Below are 27,515 nucleotides of genomic sequence, written 5' to 3' on the forward strand. Positions count from 1 at the left end.
CTGATTTAATTTCTTCAAACAAAGATTTTATTTATAGTTCATGGAGAAAGTACAGAAAAAAAAAAAAACAGATTGGAATCTACAGTTTGAAAATCCAGGCAAAGTGCTTGGAATGACTGAACATTCTGAAATATTTATCAGATGTGTGTCTTGACTACAGTCAAAGGACAAAAAAAAAAAAAAAAAAAAAAACATTGAATACATGGAATTAGACATTTAAGAATTTTGTGGATCTCTCAAACCTCTTGCAATCATAAAACATACTAACGTGTTCTAGTATTTCAGAAGGCAATTCCTAATCTAACTGTGAATGCCATAAATAAATAAATAAATAAAATTGCATATTAGATAAACAATATAATTCTGGCAAAACTTTTTGTTCTCATTATTCCTCCTGTAAGAGAATGTAGGGAGAAGGATGTGGAGGGAGGAAATCTTTCAAAGGTCTTAGAAGTGATTACAACGTCTTTGGTAGACTATAAGGAAAATATAAAACCTGGCAAATTTGAAATTCATGGATATAACATCAACACCTTCAACGATGATAAAAGTTATCTTTTACAAATTGAGATAGAAAAAAAAAAAGGAAAGAAAAAAGTGAAGAAAACTATACAGGGAAAAAAAAAAGTAAGTTCTCCTAACAAATTTATATATAAATGCAATATAATATACATATAATATATAATGTATATTTGACCCTTTTTAATTTAGAATAGTTCAGCTGGAAGAGCAAAGATCACAGTATCACAGAATTGTAGGGGTTGGAAGGGACCTGGTCAGGCTGGAGAGTTGGGCAGGAAGAAACCAGATGAGGTTTAACAAGAGCAAGTGTAGAGTCCTGCATTTGGGAAGGAACAACCGCAAGTATCAGTACAGGCTGGGGGATGACCTGCTGGAGAAGGACCTGTATCAAGCCCAAGATACATTTACTTGCATGTCATTTCTGAAATTTTTCCTGCTTCAGTAATTTAATTTTAAGAACCTTATTTTTTTCACGTTCCAAGTCAGAGGCCAAGCAGAAACATGCTTCAAGGGGCAAGCAACAGACAACGCTGATCTCATTTTGATAAATTCCATGATTAGTACCTGAATCCTCTTTAGTTTTAAAATTTGTTTAATTACTAATGATTAGGGATAGAAAACTTTATAGCATAGTTATGAAAGATGTCTTTTTAAATAAGAAAATCTTTGCTTCAGAGCTAAGCACTTTTTTTTTTTTTACAGGAATGGTCATTTAAATTACAGTCAAGGGGAAGGATCAATTATTGAATCATATTCCTCATATTAAATAAGCTAAAAAACAAAAACAAAAAAAAAACAGCTGAGATACCTGTATGAGGAAATGAGCACCATTTTGAAGAAATGCATCTTTTCTTATTGGTATACTCAAAGTATGATGTGTTTTTCCTTCTGGAAACAGGAGGATGCTGTTTCTAGACATATTTAGAATGCCATCTTTTGCTCTCTCAGGATCCAGAGCTCCAGCTGGAATATACAGTGCAGTATAAACTAACTGCACATTTCCAACTGTTCCTTTCTCCCTTACAAAACTCAAGGATAAAAAGCGTCCTGTTGGATTACTTTCAATCTTCTGATTCTCCAAAGGATAAAACTTTATTACGCCATAAACATCATCGCTGTCCTGAATGTAAAACAAAAGCTGCAAAACAGAAAACAGCATCACTTACTCAATGCTACAATTAATATACACCACAGTTTTCACGTTTTCATGAAAGTATGTCATGACTGTCATCATACATTTTTATCGTTAGTGAATTGGCACTCAAGAAAGAAATCAGATTGACAGCCCCAAAGTGTTGCTTGTGCACAAGCAGCACACCACTGATAGCAGCAACTTTCCTGCTATGCCTCATCTATGTCAGAATGAGCTTTGAATAACTGATTTTTGGTTCAGCAGCCAAAGTGAATAATTTGAATATATTTCAGACTGTGAAAAAATCATTTAATTCACCAAATTCATTCCAATCATATGTTCAAAAAGCAAAGTAGGGACCTGAGTCACAGAATTGTCAGTAATGCTAATTACCCCTTATTTAAAAGTTCAGAGGTTAGTCTTAATCACTAAGCCATCCTCTTGAAGCTGTTACTCTGTGTAAAACATTCCAGTACCTACAGCAAATAAGCAAGTGAAAATAAATGCTCAACCTTCTCTTAGCAAGCAACCAATCAAGATAGCAGTTATGCAATGATATTTATGATGGGAATATTCTAAGCTAAATGCTACTGCATTAAATAGGTCTGGCCTTATAAAATATGTTAAGCCAAAGACTTTGGATGTGGCTCTTTATACTGAGAATACATCAGCTTGCTTCACTTAAACTCAAGCACAACTACTTCAATTTAGCCAATCCACCAAAACTGGTGGATCCTAATCCTAATCCTACTCCCTAATTATTATCTATCACCTCCTCAAAACAAGTTCTGAAATCAAACTTACCTCAGATGGTTCGCTGACTTCTGCGCCTCCCTGTATTGTATGAGCTAAGAGCTTCAGAAGATAGGGCTCTGCTTCTTCTGGTATGTTATCATCAATAATGGTCAGTGAAAGTGTGACCAGCATCTGTCCTTGATCAAAATGTATCTCCCCGGTCTCTGGAACAAGGTCTGCAGTCACAGGTGACAGATCACTGCTATTTCGAGTTATGACCCAGGTCACAGAAACATTTCCATGTGTTCCACCATTTCTTACGATCGTGATCCCTTCAAACCTGTGGTTTTGAATGAAAATAAAAATCTGTAACATGCAATTATAATTAATATCGGTTTACTTAGCTATCTGTTCCCTGGCAGATTTATACTGACTTCAGTGGAATCGATATTAACTGCTGCTACTGACATTTGAGTCAGGACTTAAAATTTGTGAAATCATACCACAGAAGTAGACTTTTCTCAGGTTGCTTATTCATGAGATAATATACATAAAGACATGAGTAATATATCTAAAGACATTAGTTAAAATTTATTTTGTTTACAGTAAGAAAGATACTGAGAAGAGGAAAGTTGGCATGTTTATATTTTTTCTCAGGAAAGATGTTAAATTTCAGAAAACTTTTTCTCAACTAAATTTCTACACTGTTTTATGGACTATATCAAAATACAATTGTCAGGCATGAGTGTTTAAATAATGATTTTATTTAAAATAAAGTGACTCAACTATTTGCCTATGCACTGAAATATAATTTATCAATATTTGTGATTATGGAAATGTCACGTTTCCTGTATCTGTGTATAAGAAAGAAAAAAAAAAAAAGTGAATATTGAAGTGCTGGGCTCTACATACTAGAAATTGTTCATAAAATCATAGGTTGATACATTACCTCTTTCTCTGGGGATGAACCACCATCACTAGCTAGCAGTGGACATTTTTACTAAAACTGGCAATATTGTATAGATATTAGTTCTGCTTGTAAAGATTTGTGTGGAGATTTGTTTTTAATTTATCTGTAAAATTACATGTATTTAACTTTTTTGGAAGTCTATGGGTATTCAGTACTTCACAGAAGACACTCACCACCATTTTTTAACCAGAGACTGACTTTAAATACAGTATAGACAAAGATTTACTGGGAAAGGAAGCCTGAAATATATTTTCCACTTGTATGAATGGGTGTGTGGCCGCATCACAACTTCACTGATCCATCTTTTAGATTAAGGGTTTTTCAGTATTTTGATAATGTCATTAAATATTTACAGTTCTCATATATAGTTCATAAATATTAAAATACTTCTGCATAATTAGACATTTTCTCCCTTGAAAATTCTATATCGTTTATAATAATTACACAGTAGGTGATTTCTATATTAATTTTTCACTACTGATTTTATAATTACTGTCAGTGAAATCCTAAGGATGCTTTACAGTGCCAAACAAATCCCTTAACATGACGAGATACTGTTTGAAGATCTGTAGTACCTTGAAATTTGGTCTTCATCAATGATAACAGTTTGAGTAAACAGGATACTGTTGATTGAAAGCACTCCATAGGGTTTATCATTTGGTTGGATGGTGACGTGAACAACAGATGGATTAACCAAAACAGCATCTCCCTGTAACGTGTCCTTAAGGAGCATAATTTGGAAGGTCTCAGCAATTTCTGGTATGGCATCATCAAGGATCTTGAATTTCATATATACTTCATGAACTAGAGGTGTGAAGACAATAGTTGTATTTGGCTGAAGATCTAGGAAGTCTAAATTGAGCTGCGCGTGTGCTGTTGAATTCCCAGTTATGATGGTGTAACTGACGGAGACTTCACATTCATCAGGTCCAATTAATTTTCCACTGTCATCCTTACCACGAATCACTTGAATTGTGAGCATTTCGACTTCCTCAGGCACCATGTAAGTGCTCTGAGCAAATCGCACAGGGCTGTCATTTTTCTTAATATTAATCTGAACAGAATTCCTTGTGGTGTTGATTTCAGCCCCTCCCTCCACACTCCTGAGATGAACAACAAACAATTCATCATTTTCAGGTATCTGGAAAAATAATAGTAGCAACAGGGTGTAAGTCCCATTTCAAATATATGCAGAACACTTACTTAGAAATATGTTATGTATATTTAGCAATAAAGGGAAATAATACAAACATTACAACCCTTTTCACATTAAAATAAACAGGCAAAAAGAAACTCGCTTGCAACTTTGAAAATCCCTTCTCAAAATTGAATGTTTCCATTTTCTAAGACATACTTCTATGCTATGGAAATATGAAAAAGTGGGAAAAGACAAAAAAAAAAAAAGGGCAAACAAAAACTAGGCAAGAATCAGATGAAGCTCTATCTTTCCAACTAGAGAGTGTGAGGAGATCCAAACTCAACTTGTGGAAGTTGCTCTGCTTGGACACAAGTGTTCCTGACAGTTATTTAGTCTGACATCTTTATTTGCTGATGTTAACACCATTTTACATCTATGCATGCCTGAAAGAACAGAGGAACAACATATGAACACAACCTACCTTGGCCCTTTTGTTCCTATTCAACGGGAAAAAGAACAGTTCCTACTTTCAGACAGACTCACATTCCCAGCACAGCTTCAGTCACAGCTCTGAGAATGTGCTTGCTGATGCTTATCTATTAATTAGACTTTGGCATTTCTACATGTGGTTTGTTTAGAACTGCACTTTAGTTTTAGCTCTTTAGTCTCTAATAACTGATGCAGCAGACAAAAAAGAAGGGTTTATAAGCCTTGAATTGCAGAATTTAATATTTTTTACTTTATATTATTACATTTTATTCCCCAGTCTTGATAGGCTAAGTCTGTTTAACTGGAAAATATCATTATTTTATTAATACAGAGAGATTAGAAGGAAATATTTAAATATTACATAAGATCCTCACATCTCATTCTTGTTGTGGACTCTCAGAAAAAACAGTATTATTTGCTTCTGAGATAAATTCCACAACAAAATTGCTTATGTGTTACTAATGGCATTGCTTTGTTATAGGGCTGATGAATCCTTTCCATGTAGTTCTGTTTACTGAGCAAAAAAAGTTCAGAATTCCTTGTGGTCCAATATTTCTTCTCTTTTTACACATTTGTTAATTGGCCACCCTTAGATCCTGTTTCAGGGCACAAAGGGTATGCACGCCGCTGTCTTTGTAGCTGAGGCCAATTTTGTCCCTTGTTTGACTTGTGGCACTTAAACTTGCATAATATTATTGACTGATGCAGGTTGTTTGTTTTTTTTTCCAGCGTGAGATTTGCAAGCTCTCTGTCACCTCTCTCCTACACTACTATTTCCTATTTTATCTTATTAAAATTGATGTTAACTTACGCTTGTTTTAGTTCACTAGTTCATATACTGTCTTGCAGTACAAAAATACGCATTTGACAGTCAGAACGTACATGCCATTTTAGTTGCAGATAAAATCTTAGTATCCTACATAAATAAGGCATTGTGGAGCTTTCAATTACATCATGATTGACCAATAAATACATGAGTCAAACTTCGAATATAATAGTATAAATGATTTCCAGTGCTGCCTTGCCTCTTTAATTTTCTCTTAAAGTTGCAATTATACTTAAAAAGGAAACCTGCACAGGAAAAGTACTATAAATGCAGAGCTGTGGAAATCAGAACTGCAGTCCCCTACCTTCTGTAAGGCTGCACAATTCAGAAAAATACTTGTTTCATTGGTTTCCCTAACTCAGATCCTAAAAGCTCAAATTAAGTTCTGACAGTAGTGTTACTGGATTCTTGTGAACTCTATCATCATCATCATCAATAAAGGTTTTTGTGCAAAATTCATCTTTCACATACACTTGTGAAAGACTTTCAAAGAGTGGAAAGACGTTGACTAGACACACCAAATACAGATCAAACTTTTAGAAACAGAAGTTTGAGAGCATTTCTCAGAATAAAAATAAATAAAATCACATCCTCCCAAGAGAAAAGACCCTAATAATTTATTTCTGTGTGTAAGTCACTGAAATATTACATTGAATTGGAAAGAGATGTTTCTACACTTCAGCACCCCAGGTTGGCACAGCCTCTTAACACTAGAGTATCAGTAGAAATGTGGAAGGACATTTTTTATAACTAAGAGTAAAAAGGAAACAAGCTGCTTTACAGTTCTGTGCTCACTTCTGAGACACACACCTTTCACCATTATTGTTTTCTTATGAATTTCTTACTAAGTTGTTTTGCATCATATATACTTATTTTGATGTCTCAGTTTTCCCTCTTAAGCTTATTATAAAGGAAAAGAAAAACACAAAAGAAAAGTGCAGGTAAGAAAAAAGGAAAATCACAAGTTGCAAATTAGAAGAATGTTTTGTTTACTCTGAGATAAAAAGAAAGCCTCACAACCTATGAGTTATGTTGTGGTTTTTTTTTGTTTTGGTTTGGTTTTTTTGTGTGTGTGTTGTTTTTTTTTTTCAATTGGCCAATCTGAAAACAGAAAAATGTTAATTATCACCTAGTATTCATGCTTTCCACAAGACTGCATGTTTGTTTCAGGAATCTCATCTATTTTTAGGATTTTTTCAAATATGTTTCTACCCTGAAACATATTTGAAAAAAAAAAACCACAAACAAACAACGACAAAAAATATTTTTGAATCTGCCTTTTCCCTGTGAATCTTCAATGTGTAATATTCTTTCTTTAGTGACAAAGATAACATGTCTGCTCAGCCAGGATATGCACATAAACTAAAACTATTCACTGATGAGAATTAAAGAGGGAGCTTGGAAAGAGTAAAAATAATAGACCAGAGAGCCAAAATTTAACATCACTTCATCAAATAGAACTGCTTTTAACCTTATTTAAGCCAAGCCTTTTTGTAACTTACTACTCTAAGTCTTTCCAGAACTTCAGTTAACCTTCTACGTATCAAAGCCTAAGATGAAGTCAGCTTGTTCCTACCTGATCATCAAGCACTGTTAAATTATAAATCAGCTTTGATCTCCCAGGTGTGAATGTAATATTTCCCTTAGCTGGACTTAGGTCTTCTTCAGCTGGGTTTGGACCATCTTTTATCTGCAAAGAATTGATTTGTCTGATGAGAAGTCTATAAAGCAGGAATACAAATCCAGTGCAAGTACAATAACCAATATGCAGTGTGACTTGCATAACAAATGACTATCTGTTCAGCCATCTCCAACTTACAACTTACATGAACATTCAGTTGTGAAAATCTGCTCTTTTCTGGCAGACAGTGTAAGTCAGAACAACCACTCTGAAGAAATCCCGTATTTCCAGAATAAGAGGAAGAAAACTACTTCCATATAGGCCTATGGGGACTCTTTAGTATATTCTGATGCATAACTGACTCTTTCATATTACAGAAAGGATATTCATGCAAATTCAGTTTGAATCAATAGTATTTCATAATAAATTCCAAGACAAAGTAATAGTACTTACTGGTTTTGTGTCCCTTCTATCTTAACTTGTGATATTAAAGATACTAAATTTAACAGTCAAACTCAAAATACTACAAAGCCTCTTAAAGGTCATATGGGATTTTTTGGTTTTAGAACATTTTGTAAATTATTTTTCAACATACATATATAATGATGTGAGACAGACCTAAGTAATTGTCCAGAGAGTAAGATTTACTGTACCTTAAAACAAACATATTTGCAAAAAATTGCACAGAGAATCATATTCAGTACTTTAACTATTCATGCTATATTTAGTATTAATAAAATCCAGTGCAAAGCTTTTCTGGTTTTGACAGGTCTAGACTAAAGCTTTGAGGTCTAGATTAAAGCCTTACCCTATAGGACCAGGCAACTAGTACAGAAATATCTATATGAAAGATTTTATATATAATTTTAAAGTAAATAATAGAGTCTGAGCTAGATAAGAAAAAGAAAGCAATGAAGTCAGTAATTGTATCACATTCAAATCACATATGTAAATAACAGGATAAGTATTCAACATGATTAATTATTTCAAAAGCTTCATTTGCAGGGGATTCAAGATAGAGATCAAGATACAGATGATTATAGATACAGAAATTCACCAAATCCTGAGCACTCACAGTTCAAAGTTGGGATAATCATTAAAGACTCACGTGAATATTTGTATGTAAAATAAATATTTTTTAAAAAAATTAAAAAAACTTAGATAAGACACTTCTTACATACTTAATATGCATTATTTTCTAGTAATACATACTGATGTTGCCTCACGTACCTTTCTAAATGACAGAATATACTCGGTTTTCTCTAGTACCTCTTAACGTTAAACAGTCAATTAAACAGTCAGATAATTACAGTATTTTCTATATGACGGTTAATATGAATCCCTTTTATGAAACAGATCTACCTAATGTAGATGTAGGTATTTTGTCCTTCTTCCCCTTTTGCAAACACTTCAATAAATTATGATTACAGCCTCTCAGTTTAATCCAACAGACTACTGTATGAAGTCTTTTGGATAAACTCACCTCAAAAGTTATGACGACCGTCCCATAGGTTCCCCTCTCTCTAATTAGAGTGAGCGGCACAAATTCATTTCTGCCCCTGGGCTCATTCACTGTGATTAAGGCAGACTAATGAGGAAGAAAAGGAACAGACAATCAGACACAGATCAAATATCACAGCAGAATGAAGAAACTGTTACCATAGAAATATCAAACTCCCACAGACAAGTTAATCCAATCCGCAAACCAGTCCACTGATGGCATACATTTCCTAGCAACCAATTAGTTCAGCTAATGAAAACCTTAAAAGATTTCAGATAAAAATGTATCACGTAATGCAATTTGTGTGTTTTTGTTGTTGTTGTTGTTTGTTTGTTTCTGTAAATGAACATAGTCAACATACACAAAGCACTGACATATCATCACTGGTATTTTTAGGAGCTCCTACACCCATTAAAAATAGGTTTTCACCATCATGAAGTCGTTTATTAGATAGCTAGCTATAAATGTACTCAGGACAATCATTTAGGTCACTGGTCACTTTTTTAGGCTATTGTAGGTAACAGATTTTGAAGATATCCACAAATCCCAGAAGCAGCTTGGCTTAGTACTGTGGCTCTAACATTTTCTTATGTTCTTATGTTTTTTCAGAGAAGTCCTATACAAAATTATATTGTCAGAATGCTGTCAATAAGGCATAGCTACTCGTTCTACTAATACAACCTCTGTATTATTGCAAATATCATCTGCTGGAGTAACAACAGCATCTTATCCCAGAGGGTGTTATAAAATGCATATATTATGACAATGTTCCCTCAGTAATTGGTAATTAACCCTACTGCAAGAAGCTGTGCCTGCTCTTCAGAGGAACAGGTTTATATTCAGAAGCTACTTCTTTGTTTACATGCTACATTTCAAAACTGAAATAACAGTAGCAATAAAAACAAACCAGATGTAAATTATACACTCAGGTAGAGAGTATTTATACATCCAAACAAGTCTGGAATTTTAACTGTTATAAATTTCCAATAGAAACAAAAATAATATGTCAGAAATACATGCTTATAGATTTACTTCCTTTCATTATCCTTTCAGAACTAAGCAAACTACCCACATTAAAGCCAGAGAAGACTGAAGAATATTCAAACCTGGATGGAACTGGAACTGTTTGTGTGACTCACAATAATCAAATAGTCTTCTTCCTCCACTGCAAAATGTTTCACACGTCTGGTATCCAGAACAGAAAGAGTCTGTATCTGCAAGGGAAATATGAGGGTGACTATGTTTATCTACATATGTATATAAACAAATACATTTTATATTACATTGTATATAGTGAGAAAAAGTACGCATAGAATGTTAAGAATTCCAAAATTATGTATAAAACTATACATGAAATAGCTTTTAAAACTTTATATTTTATATATATATATATATATATATAAGCAACTAATTTACAGAATTAACATAACTTATCATACATTTTCCAGAAAATGTTCTATGACTTGATTGCTTGAGAATTTCTTCCCCCACTTCCAAGCAGAGCTACAGGCTGGGAGATGAGTGGTTGGAAAGCTGCCTGGCCGAGAGGGACCTGGGAGTATTGGTTGATAGTCGGCTGAATATGAGCCAGCAGTGTGCCCAGGTGGCCAAGAAGGCCAACAGCATCCTGGCCTGTATAAGAAGCAGCGTGGCCAGCAGGGCTAGGGAAGTGATTGTGCCCCTGTACTCGGCTCTGGTGAGGCCACACCTCGAGTACTGTGTTCAGCTTTGGGCCCCTTGCTACAGGAAGGACATGGACGTGCTCGAGCGAGTCCAGAGAAAGGCAACGAAGCTGGTGAGGGGTCTGGAGAACAAGTCTTATGAGGAGCGGCTGAGGGAGCTGGGGTTGTTCAGCCTGGAGAAGAGGAGGCTCAGGGGCGACCTTATCGCACTCTACAGGTACCTTAAAGGAGGCTGTAGCGAGGTGGGGGTTGGTCTGTTCTCCCACGTGCCTGGTGACAGGACAAGGGGGAATGGGCTAAAGTTGCGCCAGGGGAGGTTTAGGTTGGATGTTAGGAAAAACTTCTTTACCGAAAGGGTTGTTAGGCATTGGAATGGGCTGCCCAGGGAAGTGGTTGAGTCACCATCCCTGGAGGTCTTTAAGAGACGTTTAGATGTTCAGCTTAGTGATATGGTTTAGTGAAGGACTTGTTAATGTTAGGTCAGAGGTTGGACTAGGTGATTTTGGAGGTCTCTTCCTACCTAGACAATTCTGTGATTCTGTGATTCCCAGGTAATCCTCCCTGCACCCTCAAATGTAAATATATAAAAAATACAAACAATGTAAACAACTAACTATGACAAACTTACATCACTGAAGTTATGTAGTATTTTAGGACACAAAACTAACTCTTGTCACACAGAGTGCTTTTTTCTAAAACATGGCCAGACTGGAGGACCTCCCTTGGTCCTTGCCAACCCATACTATTTTAAGATTTTAAAATTAAAATCGATTTACCCACAACAATCTGTGTCCAGCCATGAATGCATACACACTGTTGTTAGAAGCTCCCTGTGTGGCTCCTCCATGAGTAACCACAAGGTAGGAAGAGGCTCCAATTTGGAAAGACACACAACTTGTAGGATTCCACATACTGAAATTCTGCAAGAAGAATAAAAAAAAAGTAAGATTGTGACTTAAATTCCTTATTAACTAGCATGTCTGGTGTTCAAAAACAAACATTTACCTCAACAGGAACAAATACTCCTTTCCACTGGTAGACAGTAGAAAACAAAGCTGGAGGCATACGCAACAGAACACCGTACAGGATTTCTCTTGAGGTAAAGAAACACCAACCAGATGCTGATTCTTCCACAAAACTTTGCAAGACAGATAGGACACTGATACCACCCCCTGCAATATAGTAAAAAATAAAATAAAATAAAATAAAATAAAATAAAAACACTATTTACTATTATATTACTCTTGATATCTTTTCTAACCCCATTCCCATTATTTACCTCCCAAAGCCAGACCTAGTATGAGAAATGATGAAGTTGTGTCTTAGTATTTGTTATAAGTGTATATAAATACATAGAAATGTTACAATGCTAAGGATATAATGAGAGTTAAGCAGTAAATGTATTTTTCATTCATTACAACTGCACATGGAAGACATATAGGCAATTTGAGTCTGACTCATAATAATTGATCTTGGAATTTAGCTAACAAGAGAATTAGCTAGATAGCAAGTAGTAAAGAAAAAAAAAAAAAAAGACAAATTACAAAATGTTCATGTTTTGTTCCCCATTTACAACATGTTCATGTTTTTATTCCAAGACGGTCCCTAAGCACCGTCTTGTCAGAACTAAACTCCAGGAGCTAGACTCTTGCATGTCACATGTCATTTATACTGTGTTAGAAAGATCCTGAGTTACAAGTAGTACGGAACAAATTTTATTACACACACACAAATAAATAAATAAATAAATGGCTAGTGACAATAATGTTCATATTAGCAGCAAAGACAGAAATAGAGATTACTGAAACTGGCAGAAGTGGCTGATGACAAGGTGATTCTTAAGCAGCTAAAGTATTTTATCTACTAAATCTTACATAGGAAAATATTAACTGAATTGTGTCTGAATACTTGAATTTACATTCCCAAGCTACATCTCCTGTATGCTTGGCTACTCTCTTACTATCTCCACTTCTACAAAAGCAGTGGACATTCTCTGTAAAGTGAACGTACTGATGCCAAATGCAGTATCTGATGATGTCTCCCACTCAACGCTCACAGAAACGTTAAGCCCATTACTCCGTGAAACTTTCAAATAAGCTGTAGTGTTGGCTTCTTCAATTATGATGAAATTTGTCCTAAATGTGAGAATCATAAAAATAAGGAAAAAATTATTTTATAGTATATTCATTGCTGTAATAAAAATAAGATTTTTACTGTACAATTCCAGATGCAGAATATACAACAGAAATAAAAAGAAAATATTAATAACAGGTTTCAGTATCTGATGGACTGGTAGCTACATTAATTAGGGTTTCCCAATGATCCTTACTACAATCATGCAAAATCATAGGCAATTCAACAAAATCTTTAAACAGACTGAAATTTAAGTATATTAAATTCACGTAATAAATGTTTAGATAATATTATTATTAAATATTAATATAAATTATTAACTCTAAATATCAATGTATTAATAAAATAGCATACATACATTTTTTATTTAAATAGTAAATTTATTTAATCTGTATGGTTTCAGCTGAATGGTTTTTAAAAATGGCAGTCCATATGTGTCACTTGCTTCTGAAAAACAGCCTTCAGTGAAAGTATATTTTTTACAGGTTTAAAAATGAAAGTAAATTATAAAACGTATGACTTCCTGGACACTGATATGAGGTTTGGAACTTTTAACATGGAATACTATCAGTGGAATATGTAGGCACTAGTGAAGTATTAGTTTATAAAGAAAAATAATAATAAATAAATTGAAATTTTGGATTATGAATAGTCCTTTTTATGCATTTTTCTACTCTTTTGTTTAGCAGTAATAGTATTTCACAATACCTTTCAAAGTTACAGATTTACAAATTGGGTTGCTGAATTTCTTTAATGCGATCCATCAAAAACAAAATTGTAGAGAAATATTATCTCTTTGGAGTATGAGCAACTATCTCCTTTTTACTGATCAGTGTAAAGTACCTATTTCCAACTGTATAGATGCTGAAAAGCCCTAGTGGAGCCTGGTTTTGTAATATTGTAATCATAGTTTCCACTCTCGTGCCTAGTCTGGCTCCTCCAGTTGGATTGAACAGGGTGACAATGAAGTGCTCATCCATTTCTGGTTCTTCATCTAGTACCGCAGAAATATGCAGCGTCTGATAACAAAACAAGCATACAATGTTATTGAGACATGATAACAGATGATGACACAGCTCTATCAGAATGTGCTACCTTTTTTTTAAATTTATTTCACTATAAGGCTTTGGATAGCATAGCAGGAGAAGAGCAGCTCATGAAGCTGGAGAGGACAGAATTGAGGCAAGCTCAGACTGAGTTCAGACTGAGGTTCTAAAGCCATCCATCTAGTGGCCTCCATTGGTGCAACACTAAGATGAGCATATTCACTTTTCGTTGTTGTTGTTCTCTTTTCTTTCTTTTCTCATCCTATGATCCTCTGAAGTTTTTGATCCTAATTTCATACTTTTGTTCTCTATTTATTCCATACATTTTTGGGTAGTTTATACTCACAACACAGCTATAAGTGTAATCAGTTAAGTTGGTTTTAATTTATTTTAGTTGGCAGCTAAGCTATCTTCAGGGAAACAGGGTAATCTCACTACTGGTGCTGTCAAGAAAGAAAAGGAAAAGGAAAAAAAAAAGCAAGAATAGTGAGAGATTTGAAATACTCTTTCCTCTCGATGCTTCTTTCCCTCTCCTACACCACTGTGGATGAAGATCAGGTCTTCTAAAGGCAATCTCAAACTAGCAAAGAGCAATCTAGAGAAAGCTAAGTGCTTCACTTTCATTTGGGGCTCACTGTCATCCTTCACACTACTCAAACAAGCAAAAAATTTCATAGGTACGCATAGCCTTGCTGTACAAAATAAAAAGTTAGTGATGATGCATTTGGAAATAATACAAAATTTACAATGTTTTATATTTCTGTTCATTTCCACAATAAACCATATTTACCAACTATATTAAGAAGGCTCCAACTTCTTATAGATCTGCTGCATTGTGATTCCAAATGCATCTAAAGGCCAGAAATTGAAAACCAGTGTTTCCAAGAAAAGTTTGTCTCAGTTTCTATCCTATTGCCTGTAATATGCTAACACTAGCTTCACCAGCTTTACTGGCAAAAATAAATAAATCGAATTGTGATTAAACCTTAGAAGAGTCAGGATTCACAAACTTAAGCTAGTTCATTTTGTAGCTGACATTCTTGTGAGGACAGTATAGAGGCAGTGAGCTTAATACTTAAGTTATTTTCCAATCCTAAGACAGACAACTGTTCTACTTTTTGTATTTGTTGCAGCACATTCTGTTTAGTTCAGACTAACTAAAATGTTAAATTACAGAATGGGATTTTTACTTTGATCTTAACTATTAGGCTTGCAAATTATCACTTTAATTTAAAGTAAGTTTGCATTTCAGCTATAGATTGACTACATAAAAAGAACTGTTCCAAAGCACACATGAACGTTATCTATAGTGTACTGTTTTCAATTTACCTCAACCCTTACAAACTAAGAAACACCTAAAGATGAGCCCATTTAATTTTCACACACTTCCACATCAGATAATAACAGGAAATCAGTCACAGCTCATGACTCAATTCACTTTATGAATGAAAGAAGTAGAAAAAATAAACAGAAGATAAAGCACAGACATTTCTGAAATCTTTCCAATATTTCCAAAAAAAAAGCTTCCTAGACTTCTCTGGTAATAACTAGCATATTACCTTGAACCTGACTCCCTCTTCGAGCACAATATATCCTTGAGAAGGGGTCAAATCCATTGTTGCCTCTGAAGAGTTAATCTCACTTACAAGATACTGAACAGTCACAGTGCCAAATATTCCCTGAGGTGGTTCTCTGATAATATTCAATACTGCAACACTTTCCATCAAATGGATAGATGTTTGCTCTCTCAGAAAGAAGTGATTGCTGTTATTGAATGACAAAACTCCATGGCCATCATCATTGGCAAGTATAGTAATTGTAGCTTTTGAAAAAGAAATAATGAAAATATTCTTTGGTTAACATAGTAAAATATAAATATACATATATAGTAACATAATACATAACATAAACACAAATACATTCTTCCTTTAGTGTGTATATAATGCTTATGTGTCCATGACATTACCTGAAGAGAATGGGAAGGCATTTCACTTTAACTAGGAAGATCTCTAGACAGGAAGAATATAGTCTCTCCTAGAAAAGGATTATGAACTCTCTAAAAAGACCTCAGTTCAGTGAGGTAGTACACATTGAAAAACTCATCTTCGTGCTTTCTGATTCATTGCTTTACATATAAACTTTTTAATTGCACAGATTTCACAGGGATGTTTCAGAACCTTCCAAAGGAGTATAAAGATTCACCATAGCAGGACAATGGTGCTTTCTGAAATATGATTATTCAGAAAAGTGGAATTAAAATGTGTGCCACAGAATTCTAAAGAAATGGAACATTAAAACTAAGTTTTACCTGTTGTGTTCTCCCCTAATTCCAGCCCCAGAGATGGATTTGTTAAAATTAACTGGAACTTCTCATCACCTTCAGGAATCTCATCATCAAAAATCATGACATCAACAGATTTATGCCTTTCTCCATCAGCAAAAAAAAGAGTCTAGCGTTGAAACACATAAAGCACCGAATACTTACATCAGTTAATATCACACAGAAATTTTTGACTACGGTAAACAGAATTCTGTGAAATAGGAAGGAAGGGAAAGCATAGGAAGAGCCATATTCTCTGTTCCTTATAAACTGATTGAATCAGAAATATAAAGGTTCAGCACATTACAGAATGAGGACAAGAAAGAATAATTTATTTTGAAAGTCCTGTTGCAAAAATAGTCTATGAAAAAGTTTGTATGTCTAATCAAAATTAAATTTGAAATCGATGTTTGAAAGTTTACATTTTGCTTTATATTAAAAAATATATTTTTAAAAAAGAAATAAATAGTAAGAATAAGAATATTTTTATTTCATTCTATTTAGATTACCAAAGCAACTGAAACAAGCTGAAACATCTAGCATCACTACTGATCATTCTGCAGAATAATCAAGAAGATATTCTTTTACGGAAGCTGAAAGAATAAAAAGTACTAGATTTAGAGTTGCTTCTTACCCTTGAGGTTACATTAAAATCCAAACCCAGCTGGGCCTCCAAATTTTGGGCATAAAAAAATACAGACACATTGCCATATGATCCTCTGTTTCGGTAAGCCATTACTGTCAGATTCCCATGAGATTCACTAACTTCAAAACTAAAATAAAAAGAATAATTCTCAATGTTCACTGATTATGTTCTTTTGAAAAAGATAGTACATTTTTATTACATTTTCACTCTGAATTATTCCCTACATTATAGTTCTCTAACGCATCCTTTTTACCTTTTTTCTCTTATCTAAATTGAATTAAGTAACATGAGGTTTTTGTTTTGTTTTGTTTTGTTTTTTGCTTACATGAATGGTGAGGCTGGAAGAGTTGATGCAGGCTGGGGAGGTTAGGCAAATTGGTGATATAAAAGGACAACAGTGAAAGTAGTAATAAGTAAAAGAATTCTGATTAGATGAATAGTGAATTTTTGTTTTCAGTGTGGGAATCCCACTTTCTAGTTCAGCTGAATTGAATGATTACTTTACCATCTCAAAGACATGGCCCTATTTTTAACAGGAGTTTTACTTTTAGAAAGAAAATGGGCAACACCAATCACTAATTGGCACAGTAAGTTCTTCAAGGAAGATGAGACTTACTTGGTACCTTCCCATTCAATTACTCCTCTTACACCATCATTAGCATCGATAACAATTTGAGAAGCTAAACCTTCCACATCTAAAAGGCAAAACAGAAAGACAAAAATTAAAGAACAATAAAATCAATTTTCTTGATTTTCAAGAATCACAGAAGCATTTATTCAATCGGTACTAATATTACAGTGTCTTTACAAAAAATGTGTAGGAGAAAATGGGAGTGGGCAAGATAACTGGAAAGAGTCCTTACTACTAGAAGTGCAATAATGCGTCTTGAATTAGCACTGTAATATTTAATAATGCATAAAAAAAAAAAAGACTAAGGAAAATGTAGAAAGTTAAACAGCACATAAAACATTAGAAAATAATAAAGTCTAGATTTGCGATGGAATCTTAATTTGTCTTCACTATAAGTGTTTATTACAATGACATTCAATATTTTGCATTTGCCATTCTGAGTATGAGAAAGACAATGAGGAAGAATAATAAATGATTCAGCATTTCATCTTCTATTTGTGCTTCAGTGCCTCATCATACATTCTAATGGCACACCTCAGATTTCACTACAAATACACAACTATTAATTTATTTGTGGGGTGTTCACATACTGTAATATTCTACTGCTCCATAAAGACATACAGGTATTTACAATTAGCCTGAAATCGTAATTGAATACACTGCAGTGTGAAAAACACCAAATAATAGGTTAATGTCAGAAAAGTCTACTAACTTCAGAGACCAGAACTTTACAGTCAAAACTTAATACTTCTCAGAAAATAGGTTGTTGTTTTTCAGACAACCGCACCACACAACTACCTTAACTTACTTGTTTACTTTTTATAAACTTCAACTTACTTTCTAAAACCAAATTGACTTCACCGAGTCTGCCATAAGTATATTATGTTTAGATCCATATACATTTTTCCATCAATTCAGATAAAACTGAACAAAAGTAGAAGATTATTGCCATGAATCTAAGCCTGTCACTATGAGGTAGAGATGACGATGAGCAATAGCTCTACACAGACAACAGAAGTGTTACTGAGGTTTACAAATCCTGAGGGAGTAATGGCAATCAGAGACATTTCTGCTTCACTCCTGCATTTTCTCATGTCACCCTGAAGTCAGATCTGTTCACCCAGGATCTGTAAGAGTTTGCTCACAGACACACACGCGGACACACGTATTTGAGTCAGGCTATTTCTTCTACCAGAAGAATTCACTGACATGTTATGTGAACACATTTTTTCCTTATGACTTAAAACTATTATTTTCTCATTGTAAGTAAAGCTGACCCAATGCAGTGTCACATCAGTGTTAAATGGTCATGGTTCAAGGAGACAGCCAAAGAGAAAGTGAGACTATACAACACTGTTTAGTTTGGATGAATCTTTCATTCTTATATGCTACTCCTTTCATATTTTAGACTCAACTATTCACAAATCAGCAATGAGTCTTGCAAGTTACCTTTCAATCTGTAACGAATTAACTCAGTCACTTCTATAAGCATGCAAAGAAAAGGGAAAAGAGTCAAAGAAGATGTCTGACATTATATAACTAGTCTTTAGTACCACAGGATAATCCAACAGTTCTTAAAGCTAATGACTACTATTCTACTGAATTCTGAAGAAGCAAAATGAGAAGCAGACTAAGCAAATAATAAAGATCATTGCAAGAGTAGGAAAACCATAAAATATGTTTCCTAAAAGTGATAAAAGAATAAAAACAGACTTTTTTAAAAGAGTGAGCAGAGTAGCCACATAAAGTTTTTTTTTTACTTTTTTTTTCCATTTTGTAGTTTGTAAATGAAAATCAGATGAAAAAATCACCAATAAACTTTTCAAATAATTGTCCTTTCCAACTGATAATTACTAACTCCTCTACGAAAATTAATTTAAATTTTCCCAGAGTTTAAAAAGCAAGAGATTAAGTGTAATAATAAATCTATTTCATATTCTATGATGTTTCTTCTAAATAACCATGTCTCATCTCAGCATAGTTGGTAAGTAAGAGGAATAATGGTAATCTCCCAAGGTAATATAATATAAACCATTAAAAAGGAAAAGTAAAAATAATTTGCTATAAGATGTTTTTACCTAGCTTAGGTGGGGATGACGTTGAATGGTTCATGATGAGTTCCACTGAAGTTAAATTAACCAAGAAGAATTCTTGCACCTCTGGTATATCATCCTGCAAAACACAAATACAGTACATCCTCTTCTCATTGTCCTTTAAGAAACTTCCACAGAAGTCACCAAAAAGGATCACACAACAAGTCTCTAATATTACTGTGACACTAGAATTCATTTTTCTGTTTTCCTGAAATAATTTTATTGGGTCTGAAACTGATTATCGTGGAAGAATTAAGTAAGACATTATATATCATGAAAAAGATCCTGTGGTGACGCTAAACTATTCTTGCAAATAAATTACTGACCGATTTTAGAGGCATGTATCTCCAGCAATGAAAAAGTATGAGCCTGTAGCCAGCCATGAAGCACACTGTTCTAAATACTACTAGATAGTTGGTAAAGTTTTAATGAGACAACTTTATTACCTTTAGACAGAGGTAGAGCTGCTTTCTGTGACTATTTGATCCCTTGTGATTTTAATATTAAGATTGAAACCATCTTTCTAAATGATAGTGAAATATAACACAGGGCTTCAAATAATGGCTGCAAGCTTTAGTTCCCAAAATATTACCCTTTTGAAATCATACAGAAAAGTACAGAATTAAAGGGTTTAGAGGTTACCTCTAGAATAGTAATATTTATGGCAACTGATGTTTCTCCTTCTTCTAAAATCAGTGAGCCAGAAGCAGGTACATAATCAGCTCCTGGTTCAGCCACAGTCTCTTCTGTCTGATTACTTACAGTGAGCAATCCTGTAACTGTGGCATAAGTAACATTGATAGTACCTGTTTAATTTGTGAGGAGAAAAAAAAAAAGAAAAAAAAATTGTTTTTCAGTTCTTATATAATGTTCACTGGAATGGATAAAGACAAGAGATCAAATTCTCATCCACAAAATAAAAAGACTAACTGCAAAACAGAAGGATTAAAAGAGTTATCCAAAGTACATTGGAGCTAGTGTACCTTTGTTACCGTTATCAATATGCCTTCAATTTGACCTTTGCTGACTTGTCTGTCTGCATAGGACTCAAAAATCATTGGGTCCAAATGCATCCAGAAATTTGAAGTTCTGTGGACCATAAATATGAAATTGCTGAAAGACTAACTGGGACATCTCATGTACCATTAATATGAGTTTTTGCAACAAGGACACTTTTTGGGAATGACAGATATCTAAGAAAGGCTCTAAAGACAGTGCTGGGAAACACAGATTAATAAATCTAGATACTTTCCTGGGTAGATTGACAAACTTCAATAGAGAACAAAATTAGGGGACACATGGATAAATATTACCAAGCAGAAAAGTTATACATTATAGTTTTGAGAATAAAGCCACCTCTCGCTAATCTGGTAGGGTAAGTCAAGTGGCAAACATAAGGAGTATGAACCTGAAATAAAATGATAGATGAAATTAAAAGCTGCTCTATATGAAATAAAATGTAAGAGATAAAAGAGTCCTAATTAATAAATAAGTAACGATGCTTATTTTAATTCAGTGAGAGATCTTGCACTTACTATGAACAATTATCTTAAAACATTAGTTTACTGAATAGTGTTCAAAGAGTACACTAGAGTATGGACTGGTATTAAAAAATAAATGGAAAAATAGTGTCATTAAAATGTCTCTAAAACTCTCTGGTGTCTCCAGATCTTGAAAAGCACTGTAAATGTTACTTCATTTCAAAACAAGTATGGCAAAAGAAACAGCCAGATTATCACCGAGGTGTAAATATAGTCCAAAAAGGCAAATAGGAAATTATTATACATGTTTTCTCACAACATAAGTTGCTATTTTCAGGCAACAAACACAAGATTCATTTTTTTTTTTCATGAAGCACACTATTGTATTGTAGAATTGAATACTATATAGTTTAAAGGATGTTAATGGATAAATTGATTCAAAGAGGAATCAGAAATTGTCAGAGGAGACATAAATTGAATTCAATGGTCTGGACACAACTTTTTCCATGTGACATTCCTAAGGTGCTGACTTCCTGAAATTCAGAGAAAAAATATGTGGGATGTGTGTACATGTCACTTTTCTCATGTTTTTTATTTTTTCTGAAGAGACTAATGCTTTGAGACAGACTCATTAGACAAAAATATGGTAACCTTAATAGCCACCTGATTGTTACAGCTTTCAGATCCCTTGCTGTATTAATGAGGATTATGACTCTAGTAATAAGTAATATTTAGTTTCCAAGTCTGCAGAAAGAAGCTTAGAAGTTCTGAAAAAAATACCAACTGTAACAAAGATTTTTCCAAACTTTCATTATCATGGCTTTTATTTGCCTAATGATAAGCAAAACAAAACTTCCTTTCTCTTGGAGTTGTTATACAGACCTAGAGATCCAAATTCTCTGTTAATAAAAAGCTGAATTGTTTTGTTTTCTTCTGGGATTAAAACCACCCTGGATGTGGAAGCAAAATTCAAAATTCCATGTGGTTCATCACTAGCTTCTACTGTTAGAACAGCTTCATATCCTTGACTATCCAAAACAGCAGCACCTGTAGAAGAAACTCCTGCAAGAGAATCAGTGGACTGCAGTGAATGAAGTGTTATGCAACTAATATTTTTGTCTTACATTATTGTTAATATTACATTTAAATAACGTTCAGTAGCCATGCAAATACCACGAAACCAAAGCTCACTGAAGTATGTGGATGGTGTGGGACCTACACACATATATATACTTACATTCTATAACAAATAGAAACAGAAATTTTATGCATACCAAGTACAAAGTCACAAAAATGTATTAAAAAATAAGAAAACTTAACAGGCCAGTGCCAAATATCAACTTCCCTATATTTTAAAAGGAAATAAACCATTTTCCCAGGAAGTACCTCCAAAAGCTTAAAACTATATTCCACTTCACAATCATTACATCAATAAACTGATATGTTTTCCAACTATTGCTTTGATGAATAATTTTGCTCATCCCGTTGGGCCACAGTGACTCTCGGAAGTTGATAAGGCACCTCGCAGCAACACAATCCATGTCAAGTTAGTTTGGTGTTTGGACATTAATTTCAGTTTGAAAAAAGGTATTTCAGAACGGATGCAGTTTAAGGCTTCTTTTCTCACTATAATTTTAATGGCAAGAATAAAATATTCTGACCACCTTGAATTCAGGGACAGATCAGTAAGTCTGCAGCTTGACAAGATTGTTTAAAAAGATAAAAATATCTGCATGTTTCATGGCAACTCTATCCATGACATATTAGTAAACTCAGTTTGCATTAAGATTAAGGGAAGAAACAACCATTGAATTAAATAGGCAGAGTTAAATCAGGATTGAAAACCATTTAAGTGTATTTGTGGAGACACGGTGGGATTTATATATACATACATAAGGACCAAGCCTATTTCAATAAAATGTTAATGAACTTTGCGTACTTTGCACCAGCTGCAGTTTGCTCAGTCCTATACCTCCAAAATGAAATAATAAAATTAAAAATATTATATTATTAAATGGTATTTTTAAGATGTAGCTGGCTATAGTTCTGCATTACCTTCTGTTTTGATGTTGTATAGGATGACTTGGTATTCTTCTTTTTCTTCAGGAATATGGTCATCCAGCAGATCAACATACAATGTTGTATTCAACGTCCCCTATTTGTTTTAAGGGTAAATTGATTAGCCATTATTTTATAAAACACAAGTGATATCATAATGACAAGTATTTTGAACAATTTCTTTAAGAAGAGTTAAGTATCAAGAATTGTAAGCTCCCTCCAGTTTGTAAGTCAAAAAGTGAGAAATTAAATAATCAAACCAAGAAAGAAGGACTGTTGAAAAGGCACACTTTTTCTCAGATCAGTTCTAATCACACTATTTTCCTGTAGCCAACATCACTGTTTATGGACTTACCTCAGGAAAAAAAAGTATTCCAGAATAGTTTGCAAAATTTTGTTTTACATTATGTCCTACTATCTTCCACTCAACAGTAACATTTCCCAGTCCTGGAGGAGTTCTTACGATGTGGAATTGTAATTGTTCTCCTAGGAATAAAGGACAAGATGCAGTGTTTCAGGGTCTCCTCTTCTACATGTTGGTTATAAAAATGAGAGGTCAAAAACATGCATCACACAGTTAAAGTATTTTTCCTGAAAGATATTGCTATTTTTGTCAGTTTGAATTTCACAGTAGTTATATACCACATTCACTTTTAATGCTGAAAAGAAAAACCTAAACTTAAACTCTTCTAGTTTTTTTTTTTCTGTTTTTAGTTCACACTTGGAAATAATTATGAACATATGAGGGAACTTGGTATAGATGAATAACTTAGAAAGGGAATGTTCATGAAAACATGCGCAAACATTAGAGCAATACAAGTCTGTAAACTGTACAAAACAGTAACTACTGTATGTACCAACAATAATAGTAGTTTTCTACAACAGTTCCCTGGAAAGAATACACATTATCTGAACATTTGCACTGTCTTGTGACTTTATTCAATGCATGCAGAAAAAAATGCTTATAATTATCTGTAAGTTCCATTTATGTGAGTTCGAACTTACAAATATGGTCACTGTTAGAAAACAAAACATTCAGAAAATGTTAATAATTTCTTATAATCTCAGAGGTAATCAGTATTGCTGGACAATGTGCATATAAAGGAAGCAAATACTATGGTATTTTGCACATTTATAACATTTAACCCCAAAGGCACTTTAATTAAAAAGAGTAGACCTCTTAGTAGGCTTTGTAAAATGTGGAAATTGTTTTATATTCACAAGTTTTTCACAAAATTTCCATTAAATATTTTAAATGTGGACATGTGAAATTAGCATGTTATATCAACATGGAATAGATCAGTAGGCAATATTTTGCAAAACATTCACAATAGAGGACAGATGGTTATTTATAATAGGTAGGTACATGGCATTCATATTTCATATGCATTTTTCAGGTCCACAGAATTTAAGTTCAACAGCACATTTTGTCCTGCATTGGCTTTCAGAGACATGAAATATGCAGAAATCTACAATTCTGAGATTTTTGAAAACAATACATGAGATTTCTTTTGCTTATTGAAGAATTAACAAAACATAAGATAATGTTATAATAACATTATGCTGCCCAACTAGTCCCTTTGATTATGCAATTTAGAGAGCAGCAACTTAGGATGCTGTCTTGCTATTCTACTGTATTACCTTACAGAATTGTACAGCATTGTACAGCTAAAACTGGCAAGAAAAATCTGAAAATTTTCTAGTTACATTTATTTTTTGTAAGGAAGAGTCAGAGATATGCATGTATATTGGCTACCAATGAAAGAGAAAGGAATTCTTAACTTCAAGAGCCCTTAATATACTTAAATAAAATTTAATATTGTAAAGAAGTAATACAAAAACTGTTTACACCCATTTTCAAATACATAAATGTGCTATTCAGCCCCAACATTTCAAACTTCAGTTAAGTCTCAGAGATGTCAACATTGATGTCGACATTGATGTCGACATCTTTGGCTTAAGTTGGTCCATGTTGCTTCTAAGAAAATTAAGGAATTCAAAATTTATTGATATCACAAGGATTCCACTTCTACAGTCAAATATCTGGATGGTAGACTCCCAATTTACAGGTTCCTCTGAGGCTAAATCATTACAGTGTTTAACACTGCACTGCAATCCACTATGTTCTATTTGAGAATTTTGCATATCCATTACAAAGAAATAAAGATTTAAAAGAAAAGTGGTTTCAATGGTTTAGTACCATTGGGAAAACACACACACACACAAATAAGGCAAAGCTTATTTCAATATATCTCTATAAGTTATAATGAATTTTCATTGAAGACTGGGAAAAATGCTTTATGATATAGAAAGCTGTTCCACTATAATCCAAACACTGAGAAGAAACTTGAAGTCATTATTACAGATTCCAAGTAGTTATTTACTGATCCATGTTTCCTACCAGCTTTACCAAGATTTTTTTGGTATTCCTATCCAGAAGAAATGCTAATATGAACACTAATTGATTTCTGAAGATTGAAAGTGTTATTAGGCTAAATTCAATATTTTTTTTAATATTTAATCCTTATCCATACTTTTACATTTCTACATTGTGACTTAATAAGTGATGCATCTCTTACATAGAGAAACAAAGAGGTGGGTATTTATCGCTGTGAAGAAGGGAGCATCAGCCGCTCTCCTCTTCCTCATTACTTTAAGCTACTGCAGTGCATTTTCTTGTAATACAGTTACACAACTGTCGCAGACCCCTGTCCAATAAAAAATACTACACTTATCCTCAATAAGGTAAAAAATAACATGCACATTGTGAAAACAAAATGTATTCACTTAACAGAAAATTTTCAATAACACAATAACTGTAAAAGTAATGATATTTGGATTTATGTCTGGTAAATTTTGCTTTCGAATGAAAAAAATATTTTGACAAACTAAAATAATCTAAATGCCTTAGCTCTTTTGCTCTTTCTCTATTTCTCCCTTTTTCTCTCTCTTTTTTTTTTTAATCAAAGACACTTAGTTCACTTGTTTTGTTTCTGGCTGGAAGGCAATGAACTATTTCTTTTCACAACCTGGAAAAATAATATAATAATAACTATATATAATAATAGAACTATAGCCAAGTACTTCAGTTTCAAGCAGCCAGCATTTGGTAGCATGCTATGAATAACATTTAACCAGTTGAAAGTATTCAGGGACTTTGGGACTGAGACAGTTTTTATTAATTCCTTGTGCTCATTAACAGCTCTTCTTAGCTAATCATATCACATCTGGCTTGGCACAGAATTAACACAAACCATACCTAGATAAAAAACCAAAGGTTATGATGCCCTTTCATGTTGGGAAAACAAAACAAAAAACCTTTGGTTGAGAAAGCCATTTTTCTTCAAACAGAAAATGTAGTGCACACATTAGGGGACAAGTTCCTGTTTTGTGAACTTTCCCTGCCCATCAGTTCAAACATCAGAGAAACGTGATACTGCAATACACTGAGATTCCATCAAAGGCCACCTAAAGCAATCACCACCAGTACTATTATCATCCTATGCAAAACTGCATCAAACTGTAGATGAAACATGCCGTGTATTCTTTAAAACAATAGTAGAAATGTTTAGTACATACCAAATTATTATTGTTCTTTCTCAAATGTTTGCTTTCTCTTATAATTGCTACTTCCCAAATCATCTGCCATAAAAAAACATCAGGTTCATGGGACAGACAAAGGGAAGATGTTACCCTAGTGTTTCTGCAGGAATGTTTTCTAGAATATTTTAAATTCTTTGTAAGTCGCTGATAGATCTGATTTGCTTATGACTATTAGGTGTGTGTATGTTGGCAGTCATGAAGTGGGCTGGCAGGAGCCTCGTGCAGGCCAACAAAGAGAAGGGCAGAGTCCTGCCCCTGGCGGGGAGCAGCCCCAGGCACCAGGGCGTGCACCCTGATGGAGAGCAGCTTGACAGAAAGGGCTTGGGGTCCTGCTGGACACTGCACTGGGCAGGAGCCAGCAACATGCCTTGTTACTAAGAAGGCTGATGGCATTCTGGGCTGAATTAGGCCAAGTATCCCTAGCAGGCTGAGAGAGCTATCCTTCCCCTCTACTCTGCACTGGTGAGGCTGCACCTGGAGCACTGGGTCCAGCTCTGGGCTCCCCAGTGCAAGACAGACCTAAACGTACTGGGAAGACTCCAACAGAGGGACACCGAGGTGATCAAGGGAAGGGAAGAGAGGCTGTGAGAGCTGAGACTGCTCAGCCTGGAGAAGGGGAGGCTCAGGGGGATCTCATCAGTGTCCTTCAATACCTGAAGGGAGGGTGGAACAGGACAGAGCCAGGCTCGTGTCAGTGGTGCCCAGGGACAGGACAAGAGGCAGCGGGCACAAACTGGAGCACAAGAGGTTCCCTCTGAATATCAGACAGCACTTTTGTGCTGTGTGGGAGCACTGGCACAGGTTGCCCAGAGAGATTGTGGGGTCTCCCTCCTTGGAGATACTCAAAAGCCTGGACATGGTCCTGAGCAACCTGCTCTAGGTGGCCCT

General features: G+C 34.3%; 2 protein-coding genes across 2 annotated transcripts in view; both read right to left on the reverse strand.

Annotated features, from left to right (window-relative positions):
* Nucleotides 1-11,882, reverse strand: part of LOC310892004 (adhesion G-protein coupled receptor V1-like) — a gene marked incomplete at its 5' end in the record, with an annotated part of 72,353 nt that extends 60,471 nt beyond the window's left edge. The window contains 7 exons of the mRNA XM_083854195.1: nt 1,331-1,660; nt 2,459-2,729; nt 3,935-4,500; nt 7,389-7,502; nt 8,917-9,021; nt 11,393-11,536; nt 11,859-11,882. Coding sequence (XP_083710321.1) covers nt 1,331-1,660; nt 2,459-2,729; nt 3,935-4,500; nt 7,389-7,502; nt 8,917-9,021; nt 11,393-11,536; nt 11,859-11,882 — 1,554 coding nt within the window. The remainder of the gene's footprint in view (nt 1-1,330; nt 1,661-2,458; nt 2,730-3,934; nt 4,501-7,388; nt 7,503-8,916; nt 9,022-11,392; nt 11,537-11,858) is intronic.
* A 612-nt stretch (nt 11,883-12,494) lies between these two features.
* Nucleotides 12,495-27,515, reverse strand: part of LOC310892005 (adhesion G-protein coupled receptor V1-like) — a gene marked incomplete at its 5' end in the record, with an annotated part of 72,345 nt that continues 57,324 nt past the window's right edge. The window contains 11 exons of the mRNA XM_083854196.1: nt 12,495-12,751; nt 13,593-13,768; nt 15,355-15,617; nt 16,104-16,245; nt 16,750-16,888; nt 17,378-17,456; nt 19,471-19,564; nt 20,128-20,291; nt 21,849-22,028; nt 23,022-23,121; nt 23,380-23,510. Of these exons, the coding sequence (XP_083710322.1) occupies nt 12,565-12,751; nt 13,593-13,768; nt 15,355-15,617; nt 16,104-16,245; nt 16,750-16,888; nt 17,378-17,456; nt 19,471-19,564; nt 20,128-20,291; nt 21,849-22,028; nt 23,022-23,121; nt 23,380-23,510 (1,655 nt within the window). The 3' untranslated portion in view covers nt 12,495-12,564. The remainder of the gene's footprint in view (nt 12,752-13,592; nt 13,769-15,354; nt 15,618-16,103; nt 16,246-16,749; nt 16,889-17,377; nt 17,457-19,470; nt 19,565-20,127; nt 20,292-21,848; nt 22,029-23,021; nt 23,122-23,379; nt 23,511-27,515) is intronic.

This window comes from Anser anser, assembly GCF_964211835.1.
Source record: "Anser anser genome assembly, contig: HAP1_SCAFFOLD_87, whole genome shotgun sequence".
NCBI lineage: Eukaryota > Metazoa > Chordata > Aves > Anseriformes > Anatidae > Anser > Anser anser.